Raw genomic sequence first — 14,075 nt, forward strand, 5'->3', positions numbered from 1 at the left:
CCTGTCAAATGTCAAGTCCCTGCTCCAAAGCATGGGGCACTAGAGCTTGTCAAAGGAAAGGTTGTAGGAATTCTTTAACATAGGAAAAAAGCATATTTTCCCCTAGTCTTATTCTCAGAAACATCTGAACTGTTTTGACTGGTATTTTCCAAAAACATTAAGGCTGAGGCAGACACCTGGCATGGAAAATTTCAGCCCAAACAGTTTCAATGTGGCAAAGTTATTGGCAACTGTGCTAGGGTCTTATAATGGGAAGTGTCAGGCAACCTTAATATTAGGTGGTGCTACCAGTCCCACTGATAAACAAACAAACAAACAAGCTATTTAGGCCCAGTCCTGGAAGTCCTCCCTGCTTAGCTTGAATGGGAGTGTCACACACAGAGGGCTTGTAGAACTGAAGCCTTTCTGTTTAACTTGCATTCAGTAATGGTCTTGTTGAACCTCAATGAAATCTTTATCTGCAAATCAGCCATACACCCTCAGTGAATCTGTATAATTAGATTCATGATACAATACTGCAGTATTTACTGAAACGTGACAGATGGTTATTATTTTTAGAAAGAAGGCGCATATGACTTAGGATACACCTGTTGAAAATGCCACTCCTTCAGTGTGATAAAGGATAGTAAAAGTGTGTTCAGGGGCAAAACAGAACAAAAACAAACCTCCCTCTCCAAAACTCAAAAATAAGAGCAGCAACCCACGTTCTGTTTCACACGTACCACAATTACAGCTCTATCCAATCAGTGACAACTGCGTGAAAATAATTCTGACTGTTGTGTGACCTGGCAAAAATGTCATTTTCATATATAAAAATATGACAAAATGGTTTGAATTTGCCTCAAACTCTTAGGTATTTACCTTGAAAATGATAGTTTTAAAGGGGGGAAATAATCTGATTTTCAGGCAACCCCCATTCCCCCCAAACATTAGTGCTTATTTTTAAAAGTGTGAACATTTGTCCTTGAACAAATGAGGAGGAAGTGTGGAGAGGGGGCCACTTCAAGGGGGAGGGTCATGTTCCAAAGGAAACTGGGTAACTCAGTGGGAAAGGACAAAGCAGTACTGAGGAGGATGGTACAGTTCTGTGGTAAAGGCATGGCTCCAAGGCTTGGCTTCAACAAGGGAGACGTTAGTGAGTAAACAGAGGCTGAGAGCAGATGGGGAAGAGAAATGGTGGCAAGCTCATTGCTAGACTTTATTTGCCATGAAGAATGGCTGGAAATAGCTGATGGAGAGGAAGATGGCCGCAGCTGCATTTGGGATATGAAAAAGGAGGTATCATAAGGGTCATAGGCTGGGAACTGCAATGGTCAGAAAGCTCTGAGGGAAAAGTCCCATCTCAGTGCCTCTGTCACAGTTCAGGGCTAACTGTATCTTTGGCCCCTTTCTCAGTCTCTTCAAGGGCACCCCTTCTAGGACCATGCCAACCACTTGCACTTCTCTCAGGGTGCAATCCTGTGACTTACCTTGCTCTTAGACTGGGTCTCCAGGCTACAGCACCCCTATTTACTAAGGTTGTTTTCTTACCAGCTCCAACAACTGGGTTTGGCACTTGCCAGCGACTCCGCTCAGTGATCAGTATGAAAATGCAGTGACTCCAGACAGCTTCTTCAAAACAAAATTAAATTTATTCATAAGATCATGAGAGGGAACAGGTTAAAACAAAAGGGCCTATATACATATTACCTCATCTAATGCCACATCTAACTTACTTCACACACACACACCCCATCCCCCACTGCTGCCTTCTGTCTCCGTCTCTCTCTGTTTCAGAGCTGAGATTTTTAACTACTCCCCAACTTTTCATCTCATTTTCCTCCACTTGGATGACTCCTTTTCCTACGTCAGTGGCCAGGGCTGGGCCCCTAGCATGGTCTGAAGTAGATTTCCAGAGGTTTGAAACCTGTATTGTTCCGTTACGTACTAGTGATTGAGGTGTAACTAAAGCCATTCCTGCAGATGTGGAAATCTATAAAGGACTGAGTTATCCTTCTGCACCAATGGAGCAGAGAGCTGAATGGTGAACAAACGGACAGAGATACACATCCTTTTCAGAAAAAATAATGCACGTATCTCCCACATGGTCTTCACAGCCTCTCTTCTGAAAGTGCCATGGACCTGAGCCTGTGATTAACTGAGCACCCTTAAAGTCAACTGGTGCTGAGGGCATCCAGCCTGTGATTAACTGAGCACCCTTAAATTCAACTGGTGCTGAGGGCATCCAGCACCAGGCAGGGTTGGGACTTTTATAAACTACTTATGGGAATCATTTCACTCACCCTGAAATGCAGGCATCTCTCATGTGAAACATATCAACTGTGCTCCAGAAAACATCCAAAAAAAGATGTTGAAGAATAGCTCAACTGAAATTAATCAGAATGCTTTGGGTGGTAAAAAATGCAAGGAAAGTGTTTGTTACCTCAGTTAACTAACTGCAAATGACAGCTCTATTCTGGGCTACATACTGCAGTATAGCATCAACATTGCACTGTTGCCATAAAATGGAAGAGACAAATGCAGAGAAATCAGAAGTAGAGAAGAGCACGTTGAGAAGATTATCTTTCCATTTTTTTTCTTAACTGACCCATATGGGCAGGAGGAAGAAGATACTTTTATATATGAAAACAAGCCAACCAGGTGCCACATCAGCCCTGGATGGGCTGCAGTGTATTTCCTTTCAAATGTGCAGACTGCTGTTCGTTGATGGAACATGCTTTCGAGTGAGATAAGGCCAAGAGAGGAAATGCCTATTATCTGAAAATCAGTGGGACATTGCGATCAGTTAAACACCTCAGAATATGACCTTTAGCACATACAGTATGTGCAATATGATTGAGTTATACTTTATATGTTGTGATGGGGAGCTAGCCTCTCCTCATCCTCTGATGCCCCTGAAACTGCTCAGAGCCACTTTTATTTAGTGTTCAGTCTGTACTTTAGTCTAAACCCTTCCACCAACACAAGTACAGTGTAACATGACTTTTAAATCCCTACATCTTTCAGTCCTTCTTTACTAGGGCCCTAGGAGGAGAGGTACCATTTTCTACAGAACATCTTCATTCTGGCCTTAATTAGGTCCCCCCCACCCCCTTTCCCTCCTGGGTTTTATCTGGTTAGTCAGCCGAGGGCTAATGAGTTCCTTATCTCCCCTGCCTCTCCTTCTGATTAACTAATTGTTCAATCAGCCTACACTGGGTGAACTAATTGAGGTTACAGTGATTAGAGAGCTAGCCCACCTGTCCAGTCTCATCACTTTGTCACATGTGGCAGCCAGAACTATGTTGTTTCTTGATTTTTATATGCATTAAAATTTTCTATGAAACAAGTTAGAGAGATGGACCAGAACCAAGACAGTGGATCTAAACTAATGCAAAATTTAGGGAAGATTCAAACTTTGTGTCTTAGATCTGGTTTTAAAGTAGTCCAATCTGGATGACCATACCCAAACAATTCTGAAATCTGAGGACATTTAGATTCTGGGCTGGTTCTAGATAGCAACATGTTGACTTGGGCCTCAGCTTTAGTAATGGCGAATTAATGTCAGGCTAAATTTTGAGGTCCTGACTCAGTGTATATTCAGTTTTTACTTAGTCCTTTTCCTTATACATGCACATTCCCATTGGCTTAAGTGGAAGTTTGTTTCAGTAAAGACTGAGTAAAAACCTAAGGATTTGAATCATCATTGTTAACGTCCTTGTGTTGATTTTAAAAGAGGAGGGTAAGGGGAGGGGAGAGGGCGAAGATGTGGTACCATTTTATCGAAATGTACTATTTATTTTTTGTTTCAGTATCTGAACTAGCATCACACTCAGAAGTTTTCTGTGCTCCATTTTCCTTCCATGTACATCTCCAATATTTAGGTGCACTGCATGTATGATCAAAAGCTTCATTTTGATGGAGGAAATAATGAAGGGCTCACTCCATCTACCTGGAGTACTGGTAAGTAGCAATAGTCTGCCTGATGCCTCACTGAAAAGGCTTCTTGCCAGTGGAGATTTAAATCCAGGCAGATGAGCTTCTGCATGCTGAGCTATTTTCCAGGACTACAGTGAGATGCTAGCACTTTAATTATTTGTAAAAAAAAGAAGTGACAGCAAGCACTCACTGGGAGTGAGCAGACTGGCAACCAAAACATGTAAATAGCACAGAGGGAAATGAAAAATAGAAACAGGAAAAACAGCACCGTGTCAGACATGGCTAATGATGACTATCTTAGCACATTTATAGTTAGACATATGGCTTTTCTGTCTCTGTCAATAACAGAGTGATCAGATTGCTGCCACACAGCTGTGAAACTTCTGTAGCTTATCACAGTTGCTATGACACCATTAGAGGCCTGGTACTGTAAAGGGGATACAGGAAGATAAAACTGTTGAGACTGGTAGCTACTGGTATTAAAGAATTACATACTAAATGTATCATGGCTGTGCTAAATTAACCATCATTCAGAGACATTGGGTGTAAACTTCCGGTGTAAGGTGGGTTTGTTAACTTTTCCATCGCTTAATGCCTGATGCCCATGTTTCAAGAACTCAGTCTCAACTATGGAAGTTTTTCCCATGGAACTTGCTATTATAGTAGGGGGCTGAGGGAAAATGTATTAATCAAATGCTTTATTCAAAGAACTTCAGATAAGTTGGCAAATAAATTATTCAATGAATAAGTTAGATATAAAATTAGAAAATAATGAAAAATCAAATAATTTACTTAAAAATAAACGAATACACTGGAGAAATTTAGAATGGGTTGGTAGATAATTCAGGAAGAAAGGAGAGAGAGGGAATATTTATCTGATGAGTAATTCATTATGAATTATTTGCCCAGCTCCAGGGTCAAGATCTGCATTTTAAGAAAAAATTAAGTTTTCACTTTAAAGGTACCAACGTTAAAGCTGTTAATAAGTAGGAAACCATGGCTGTAGATCTAAACCTGGGGAGAACTGTAGTCAGAAATGGGGTGGCCAAAGACAGCAGGTTTGAGAACCTCATACTGAAAAGGGCTTGCTTGACATGGCTTTAAGCAAGCTAGTGTCCCATTCCCCCTTTCTTGTCACCTGTTTTCTGCACCTATATTCCCCCTCTATGGTCCAGCAAGGGCACCCACTCTTAGGCTTCCCCAGCCACCACCTCACTTGGGTGGAGACATGCATCTCTCTGTCCTAACGGGTGTATTTCCAGGTGGTGCAGCTCCCTGCCTACACTATGAACTCCCCAACAACGTCAGACTGCCTAAGGAGACCTGCTTTGCCTTTCTCTACAGCAGGGGTTGGCAACCTTCAGCACACAGCCCATCAGGGTAATCCACTGGTGGGCCACGAGACATTTTGTTTACATTGACCAACCACAGGCATGGCCTCCTTCAGTTCACAGTGGCCGCGGTTCGCCAATGGGAGCTGCAGAAAGTGGCTGCTGCTTCCTGCAGCTCCCATTGGCCAGGAACGGCGAACCACGGCTACTGGGAGCTGTGCAGGGACCTTGCCTGTGGACAGTCAACATAAACAAAATGTCTCGCGGTCCGCCAGCGGATTACCCAGACGGGCTGTGTGCTAAAGGTTGCCAACCCCTGCTCTACAAAGATAGTAAACAGTGTAACTGCCACAGTTAAGTTACCACACAGCTCTTTTCAGCAAGCACATTTATTCTTAAGGTAAAAACATTACAGAAAAAACACGTAGAAAACAATAACAGAATCTACACGCATGCTAATAAGCTTACCAGAGATAACCCCTGACTGCGACAAGGGCTCTGGTCAGGTAACAGTCCTTCAATCCCCATCAAGGGGTGTTTCCTCTGGTTACAACTTCATAACTGCTTTGGCTCAGAACAAGAACCACCCCCAGCCCATGAATCTGTGAGTCATGCTTTCATGCCATTTGGACCTTTCGATCATGTAAATAGGACTTGTGTAGACAAAGGTCTCCTCCCAAGGGTGAAGCTTCAAAAGTTCAGGTCCAGAGCAGTGTTCCCTCTAATTTTTTACATCCATGTGTGGAATGAATTTTGTTATGTGCACCAATATGGAGGTGATGTGTGACATATCACCTTCATATTGGTGCACATAACAAAATTCATGGGGTGGGGCTGAGAGGTTCGGAGTGTGGGAGGGGGCTCGGGGCTGGGGCAGAGGGTTGGTGTGTCGGGGGATGAGGGCTCTGGCTGGGGTGGGCTCTAGGATGGTGCTGAGGATGAGGGGTTTTGGGTGCAGGCTGCCCTGGGACTGTGATGGGGAGAGAAGACTCTCCCCAGCCCTCTCTCACTGCAGCAGGTTGGGGCCTGGGAAGAGGTGCCTCTCCCTGGCCATGGCAGCTCCAGTGGGGCGGGGCTGGGCTGGGCCAAGGGAGGGGCTCCTCTCCCCTGCAGCTCTGGTGGGCCTGGGCTGGGCCAAGGGAGGGGCTCCTCTCCGCCAGCTGAAGCAAGTCCGGGACAGGTCTATGCTACGGCCGGTGGGGAGGGGTGCCTCTCCCCACCGCAGCAGATCTGAGCTGGAGCCAGCAGGGAGGGGTGCCTCTCCCTATCTCAGCCCTGAGCCCCTGTATGGGGCTTAATACACAGCTGCGTGGCTGCACAGCTTAGAGGGAACTTAGGTCCAGAGCTGAGCATTCGCATTCCTCTCCTCCCAAGAATTTCTTAGGAAACCTACTCAACTTACAGTTCAGTCTTGTCTTAGTCCATTGTTTAAAAGAGTCCTTTAAAGTTCAAAACAGTTCCTAAGATTTACATTAGTCATGTCTCCTGGACAAGTTATACAGAATTCCACAATTACACAAACTTTTGCATTTTTAACGTAATGAGGTCCTAAAATACTTAAACTTAAATCAATAAGGTTTATCCAGGATAGTGTAGCAAATTGTCATACCTGTCACAAACACATGGATCACTTCACATACTACTGAACCGCAACCACCTCAGGGGTGAAACACAGCAGCCATTTGGCACCAGCAACAATATACAGTGTTTCTAAAGAGAAAGTAAAGAACAAGTCTTCCAACTGAAATTTCAGGGCAAAATATAATTGCTATTATTAATAATCTTTTTCATTCATGTTGCTTAAATTGCTAATTTATGAGGCATAGAGCACAAAGACTTCTGTTGGGGTAGGACTCCAATGTGTAAGGTACTGTACACACACAAGGCAAAACCTTCCTTACCCCAAACCACCTGCAGTCTAAACAGAGTGGAAGAAAACAAAATAAAAATTCAGGCTTAGTGGGCCGAACAGCTCTATTCTTTAAAGACCACATGGGACAGGACCTCAGCTTTATGTCCCATCTTAAAGGCTGCACTTCCAGTAGCCGGGTGCCCCACTATCATACTATGATAGTATCATACCATACTATGCTTGGGGCATTGTCAGTACAGCCAATGCAAGCATTCAAAAATCAGCCCTCCCCGCAACTCATGAGATTGGCTTTAAAGTCATGAACATTTTTAAAAATAATACACTTGCAGTTATTTTATTTGAGCCTTTAGCGTTCACATTTTTGATTTTTTCTTTGCAGCCACAAGGACTAGAAGAAACTTTCTTTAAAGAAATCATTAAAAGCTGAGAGTCAGCTGAAAACCCATTATTCCAGGTGGTGGGACTTTAAGAAAAGAGCATCAAATATTGCAAAGTTTGTGATAAAATCATGAAAGTTGGCAACATTGCAGTGGTCCAGTAAAGAAAAGATGTAGGCAACAGATGAGTGTTTACTTGGAGGGCTTCAATTCAAGGCTTGGAAGGCAAGTACCAAATGAGCCCAATGCGTCTTAGCTCTGAGATCACACTGTGTTCATGCAGCTATGTTTGCTCTTTAATGATTTAATTCAAAGAAGCAGGATGTGGTGTTTTGTTTATTCTGTGCAGTGGATTGCACAATAACATGGTGCAATTTTTTGGACATATAAATGTTTACACTCAATTTACTAGAATAGCAACCAGAAAAAAGAAAAGCGGGGGAGAAAGAAGTTAAAGGGTAGAAAAACTGTGTACAAGTTCCAAATTACTTTATCAAAAGTAGTAACCATAAGCAAACATAATAACCCTGAAGATATAAACATATCACTGTATTACCTCTGTGTATGTAACTTCTTAATTGGACATGTCACATAATGAATCCTCTTAGGGTATGTGTACACTGCAAAGAAAAGCCTGTGGCTGGCCTGTGCCAGCTGACTCTGGCTTGTGGGACTTGGGCTGTGGGGCTGTTTCATTGATGTGTAGACTTCCAGGTTTGGGCTGCAGCCTGAGCTCTGGGACGCTCCCATCTCTCAGGGTCCTCAAGCCCAGGCTCTAGCCCGAGCCCAGAAGTATACACAGCAATAAAAAAGCCCCGCAGACCAAGCCCCCCCACACCAGAGTCAGCTGGCACAGGCCAGCCACTAGCTTTTCTTTGCTGTGTACACATACCCTTAGTCTTGTTTTCTATCTTTGAAATGCTAATATTCCTACAACTGCCATGTAACAGCGTGGTGTGCCCCTTTAAGGGCTAGGAGGCTGGGGCCAGCCAGCTCTGTTTAACAATCAGACTGAGGTGATGAACGCTATAAAGGGCTGAGAGAGCTTAGCTGAAGAGAGACTGGCCCTGTGACTAGCTCTGGAGCAGAGAGGTGCACAGAGTGAAAGGCCTGTGGGTTCCTGCAGCCAGTGTTGATCAGAGCACTGGCTCTCTTTTGTGTTCCTTTGAGCAGGTTTTTGTTTGAATTAATAAACCATGCCCTGAGGGGAAGGCATGAAACAGACTTGGTCCTGGTGTTAGTCCTTTCTGGGCGGGGGCAAAACAGATCAGCACACCCACCAACCCACAGGTATCAAGCAATAGAAAATTTTACCTTAATTAGAGAGAATTCGCAGACCTCCCTACCCAATGCCCTGAAGAACAAAGAAATCTGAGCAGCTGTTAACTTTCAAGTGAAAGCAGAGCAAAAAAAGGAAATTTGTATTCAGTGTTGGATTGTTTTAAGTTGTTCAGAAACTTGAAAATGTAGATTTACCATGACACTGAACACATCACTGTGAAAACTGGTGCAGTAATATGGAGTAGCACATAACACCACAAATCAACGGTGGATATTTGAATAGTCGGAGCACAACCCATAGGCTGAAAATTGTTCATTGATCAAATACTTACAAATAAGGAAGAAATTTGTAGCAATCAGGAACAGTTTGTGAATGATATAAACATTTAAAGGGATCAAAGTAAGTCAGGCAACTTATTTACAATGCATACAGAATTGGCAACCCTAAAAAATCAAAAATTGAGGCAGGCCCCCCCAAAATCATGAGATTTGTCTCAAAAATTACTATTTTTGTGTGCTTTTCATGTCACATTTTTCTCCACAACCAAAAACTTACATTTAAAAAGAAAAGAAAAGAAAAGAAAGCTGAGATTCTCCCATAAACACATGAGTCCAGGAACTGCAGCTTTAAGAAAAACACCCCCTATCACAAGACTCATAATGAAATTGTGAGAGTTAGCCAGATGGAATGGTGGTGATGATTAAATGTACAGTGTCTTGTTTCTTATACCAGGATGGAACCGTTCTATGAAGCAGAGAGCTGCAGAGGAAAGAGGTCAAACTAAGTCTCCATTTGGTGACCCTCTCCTGCCTCTGAATGGCTCACAGTACATGGGATGGAGCAGATGCAAAAGTGTGTGAAGGACAGACACATGGAAGAGAGAATGGGGGCAGGTCAAACTGCTCTATCCTAGGCTGCTCCCTGTGTTATGTGGTAACCAGCTGGTGATTCCTTCAAACCAAGCCACTGACCCACCTGCTTTTCTGTCTGTTGACACCAGCCCTCTTCCTCTGAGACAGTCATCTCTGGGGTCAGCATGCATGGGGGAAGTGAGTAAATTGGGTAAGAAGGAGCCTTTCAGGAAAAGAGATGAAGAAGGGTTGCGGACTGAGTTGGTAGGGGAGACTTAAGCGCTACACTTTTCCTTCTACCTAGATATTTAGAACAGTAATATAAAGTAATTGTGGTAACTCTGTGATATCTGTGAGAAAATACTGACTTTTAATGAAAAAAGAAAAGAAGGGCTTGTGGCACCTTAGAGACTAACACATTTATTTGAGCATGAGCTTTCGTGAGCTACAGCTCACTTCAAAATTTGTTAGTCTCTAAGGTGCCACAAGTCCTCCTTTTCTTTTTGCAGATACAGATTAACACGGCTGCTACTCTGAAACCCGATTTTTAATGGTTACTACTGTATATGTGAGTTTGTGTGTATGTACACATACAATATTGTATTACATAGTTACATTCATCAGTGCTCCCTTCAAACAAGTCTTTGACATTACCTCAAAGTAGCACCTCTTGCAGTACTGACTTGATGATATATTGTTATTACATCCTCCCCAAAGTCACTTACTTGTGTACTATTTCTATCTCCGATAGATTGTTACCACATTAAACAAATTTGCCTGTCAAACACCAATTAGATAAATGAATTAAACGTTCACTATCCTGCCTTTAATATGACTTCTGCCTTTGCTGTCAGCTTTATAAATGATCGTACTTTGATCTTTCCAAGAACTGCTATCTGACTGTACAGCATCTAATCCAGTATCAATTACTCCATGCTGGGCCTTCTATTAAGAACAGTAATACAACCAATTTTTCTTGAAATCCTGCTTTATGTGGCAAACTGAAATCTCTTAACATGGCTCATGTAAAGGTTACACACACACACAGAAAAAAAGCAAGTGAAAACTGCTTTCTGACATGTATTCCTAAACTCTGCACTCAGGCTTGTGTGGAGTGTGAAAAATAGGGCCACCTGTAGCTTTATCAGCATTAAATCCATCTTTCTTAGAAATGAGAGCAAAGCTAAAAGGTCTCTGGTAGACTGCTTGGATGCATCCGGTCTCTTGATTTCACTTTTATTTCATGTCTATCAAAAGCATGTGGCACAATGAATAATCTAGAAGAAAAAGAGCAGCACCTGTGTGCTTGCATCATTCAATCCATTCTCAAGTCTAACAAACTTGCCTCGGAAGTTTCCCTTTGGTGTGTCATAAAGCTCCTGCGTCCAGAATGATTCATAGGTTCAATGAAAAAGAATGAGACAAATTCTCCTTTCAGTTACACTGGTCTAACTCCATTTATATCAACACATTTGCCTGGTGTAACTGATGGCATCTGGCCCACTGCCTGCAATGTACACAATAAGGTGATCCACAGGTTTGATATAGTGTTCTCTCGAGTCCCTTCCTTTCATGCAGACAGGCTGATTGATAAGCCAAGAGCTTATCTGGACGTTGTCTGGATGCCTCTATATCATCAAGAAGAGAATCCCCCCTTAAAGGGACAAAAGTACTGTTTCAACAATAGCGACCTCTAGGACCAATCCTACACAGTGTTGAGAGCCCTCACCTCCCTATGGCATGTATCATGATACAGCAGTCTCTCTGGTTTTTAGTATAACCCAGATACCTTAGTCTAGAGGGTGTATTACAGTGCATCAATAGAATTTCAATGTCAGACATGGCTGTTAGCCAAGTAAAGTTCAGGGATTCAACTCCCACCCTGCATCTTTATTTGTGCTTATTATAGGCCACACCCATCAGAAGCAAAGGCTTTGGCCACCTGCTAGAGCACCAGAACCAATAGTTTGGAAAGCTTTATGCCAGGGTTACAAAGCCTGTGGGGCTGAGCGTGTGAGGGGAATGTGAGATCTCTCCAGCAGAAGCCAACCTTCCGGTAGCATGCGCTTGTTGTTTCCACCACGCAGCTTGCAGCATGAGAGGGGAAAAAAACAAAAATGAAGGGAAACTCTAAGCTTTGAAGGCTGTGTCTCTCTTTGATTAGCTCCTATCAGGCTGGGACAGAAGGGTGAGGGTAGCAGTTGGAGAGGCCAGCTGCGGGTGCAGAAGAGAAGTAGTGTGGGTGGGGAAACTCTCAGACTCCTGCCTCTAGCTCAGAAACACTCCTTAGCTGGGGTGCTGAAGCCAGGGAGCAGCAGAGAGGGCCCAGCAGCTGCTTTTAGCCTGCCTGCTGGCTTCTTTTACACAGCTGCCCACCCAGTGTGCCTATTTTTGGCTACTGCTGGAGCACACAGGTAGCATAAAGACATCAGGGGATACTTTTTCCTCTCCTCTGGTCTGGATCCCTCTGTGGTGGAGAAAGGAAGCTATCAGTTACTTTCCAATAGTCCTGTTTTGGACAGAACCATCTGACTTTGAACCCATCTCAATAAATATCTGTCCCAGCCCCATCACAGCACACAGCTTCCAGCTGTCTCCTCCTCTCTGCTCCCTGCCAGGTGCTTCTCTTAGCTGCAGGCACACACCTGGCTCCACGATCTAAACCCCTGCAGCTGCAACAGGAGATGCTGGGTTCTCAGGGCTTTTCAAGAGTCTAGCTTTAGTCTGTTATTTTCTAAAATATTGGCCATCATTATGTTCTGTTTTAGACATGATGTGATAACTTTTTTTGCAAAAAACGGAAGGCTCTTTCGATACAGTTTCTGTGACACTCAGACCCCTGGACAAAGCGTCCCCAGTTCTTTGCCAGTAACTTGCACCCCAGACTTGACAAACGCACTATACCAAATACATCTTACAGGATATATATCTATAAAGAGTAACATATAAGGTATCTACAGACATCTTATAATTGTTCAAGATTCATAATCATTATGAGATGTATGTATGGGTAATATTTAAGGAATAATGAATTTATACTGAAAGTATGCTTAATGGACTTAAAATAAAATTTAGTCATCGGGGATAATATATCTCAGTGATGTCTATTCAGACAGGAGGGAGTTGTCACCCCATCCTGTTTAGCCAGTGAAGCAATGAAAAGCTCAATTGTTTAGCCTTCTCAATCCCAAGACTTACAATGGAAAACCATGAGAGGCAACTGCAAACAACTGAAACCACCTGAAGGTAAGAAAGGAACAGTACAACAAGACAAGACATTCATTGCCCTCTCAATGAAAAGAAACAAAAGACTTTCAGTGGAACACAGAGAAGGGAGAGGTCCTCTGGATCCTTTCACTGAGGAAACAACTTGAGGATTGAGGTGTTCTCATGATAAATTGGATCCTGGTACTTGTGAAGCCAGCCAGCTCTGCAACAGACTGAACTTTGGAGGTGGGTTGAGCCTAGTTTATTAGATAGGAAAGGTAACCATTAAAAAATGTAGACTCAGGTTCACATTTTATTGTTTTGTTTTGCATTGTATTGTAACTATGTTTCTACCATTCTTTTTTCTAGTTAAATAGTTATTCTTTCTTTAATAAACCTACTTTTGTTTTATTATAAGTGTTCACATGTGCTGTGTGATTTACAAGAGTGGTGGTTTAAGGTAAAATTAGTAAACTAGGGCACACTGTTCCTTTTGGGACAGAAGATCTGAGATTTCTGTGAGTAGCCAGTGTTCAGGGCTGCGTATCATAGGGGAACAATTCAAAGGGACTCCGAGACTTATGTACCTATTGTTAAACCGCAAGGCAAAATCAGAACTGGCCTAGTCTAGAGGAGAGTGTTTGAATGGCTGAAAGGCTGGTGGTTTTAGGGAGCCAACACCCATCCAGGCACTGGCAAGACTCCCTCATGCTTGGGAACAAAGTGACTCACACTTCTAGGTACCCCAAGAACCAACGCAGTCTCCAATAAGCAACTACATCTGTTACAATCAATAATTGATTTATATCGCTCCATTCATGTACATTGCACTGTGTAACAACCCATGGCAAGCAAGTAACAGATCCCTGCCCCAAAGAACTTAGAGGTACAGCTAGGTACAGTACAATACAGTAGAAAACTTTTTCCTCACGCAGCTTCTCCAGCCTACCCATAAGCTAGAAATTACTCTGAGTTGCAAGCAAGATGAATTCATTTGAGACGCAATTCTATCCCAGTCCTAGGCTTGCCCCTAACACTAAGGTCCACATTGGTTTCAATGTAGGCAACACTTTAAAATTGAAGAATGCAAATATGTTATTATTCAAATAGTTACTGTACAGGGTAATTATGCAACAGTTACAGATTCTGAGGTCCTTAGCTATTCAAAGTAGGTGCAAGAGTAGTAATTACATGGTAACTAATATGCAAAAAGAAAAGGAGTACTGTGGCACTTTA

General features: G+C 42.9%; 1 protein-coding gene across 3 annotated transcripts in view; it reads left to right on the plus strand.

Annotated features, from left to right (window-relative positions):
• The window catches only part of LOC140906997 (uncharacterized), a 49,854-nt gene extending 36,716 nt beyond the window's left edge, over nucleotides 1-13,138 (plus strand). For 2 of the 3 annotated variants that reach the window (XM_073332052.1, XM_073332055.1), the window contains 3 exons: nucleotides 3,792-3,942; nucleotides 7,502-7,724; nucleotides 9,514-13,138. Coding sequence is in view for 2 of the 3 variants with exons in the window: in XM_073332055.1 (XP_073188156.1) it covers nucleotides 3,792-3,798 (7 nt within the window). In the remaining variant the exon portion in view is untranslated. The remainder of the gene's footprint in view (nucleotides 1-3,791; nucleotides 3,943-7,501; nucleotides 7,725-9,513) is intronic. The other variant, XM_073332054.1, reaches the window with a different exon arrangement.
• Nucleotides 13,139-14,075: the final 937 nt, after the last annotated feature.

This window comes from Lepidochelys kempii, chromosome 2 (genome assembly GCF_965140265.1).
Source record: "Lepidochelys kempii isolate rLepKem1 chromosome 2, rLepKem1.hap2, whole genome shotgun sequence".
Classification (NCBI taxonomy): domain Eukaryota; kingdom Metazoa; phylum Chordata; order Testudines; family Cheloniidae; genus Lepidochelys; species Lepidochelys kempii.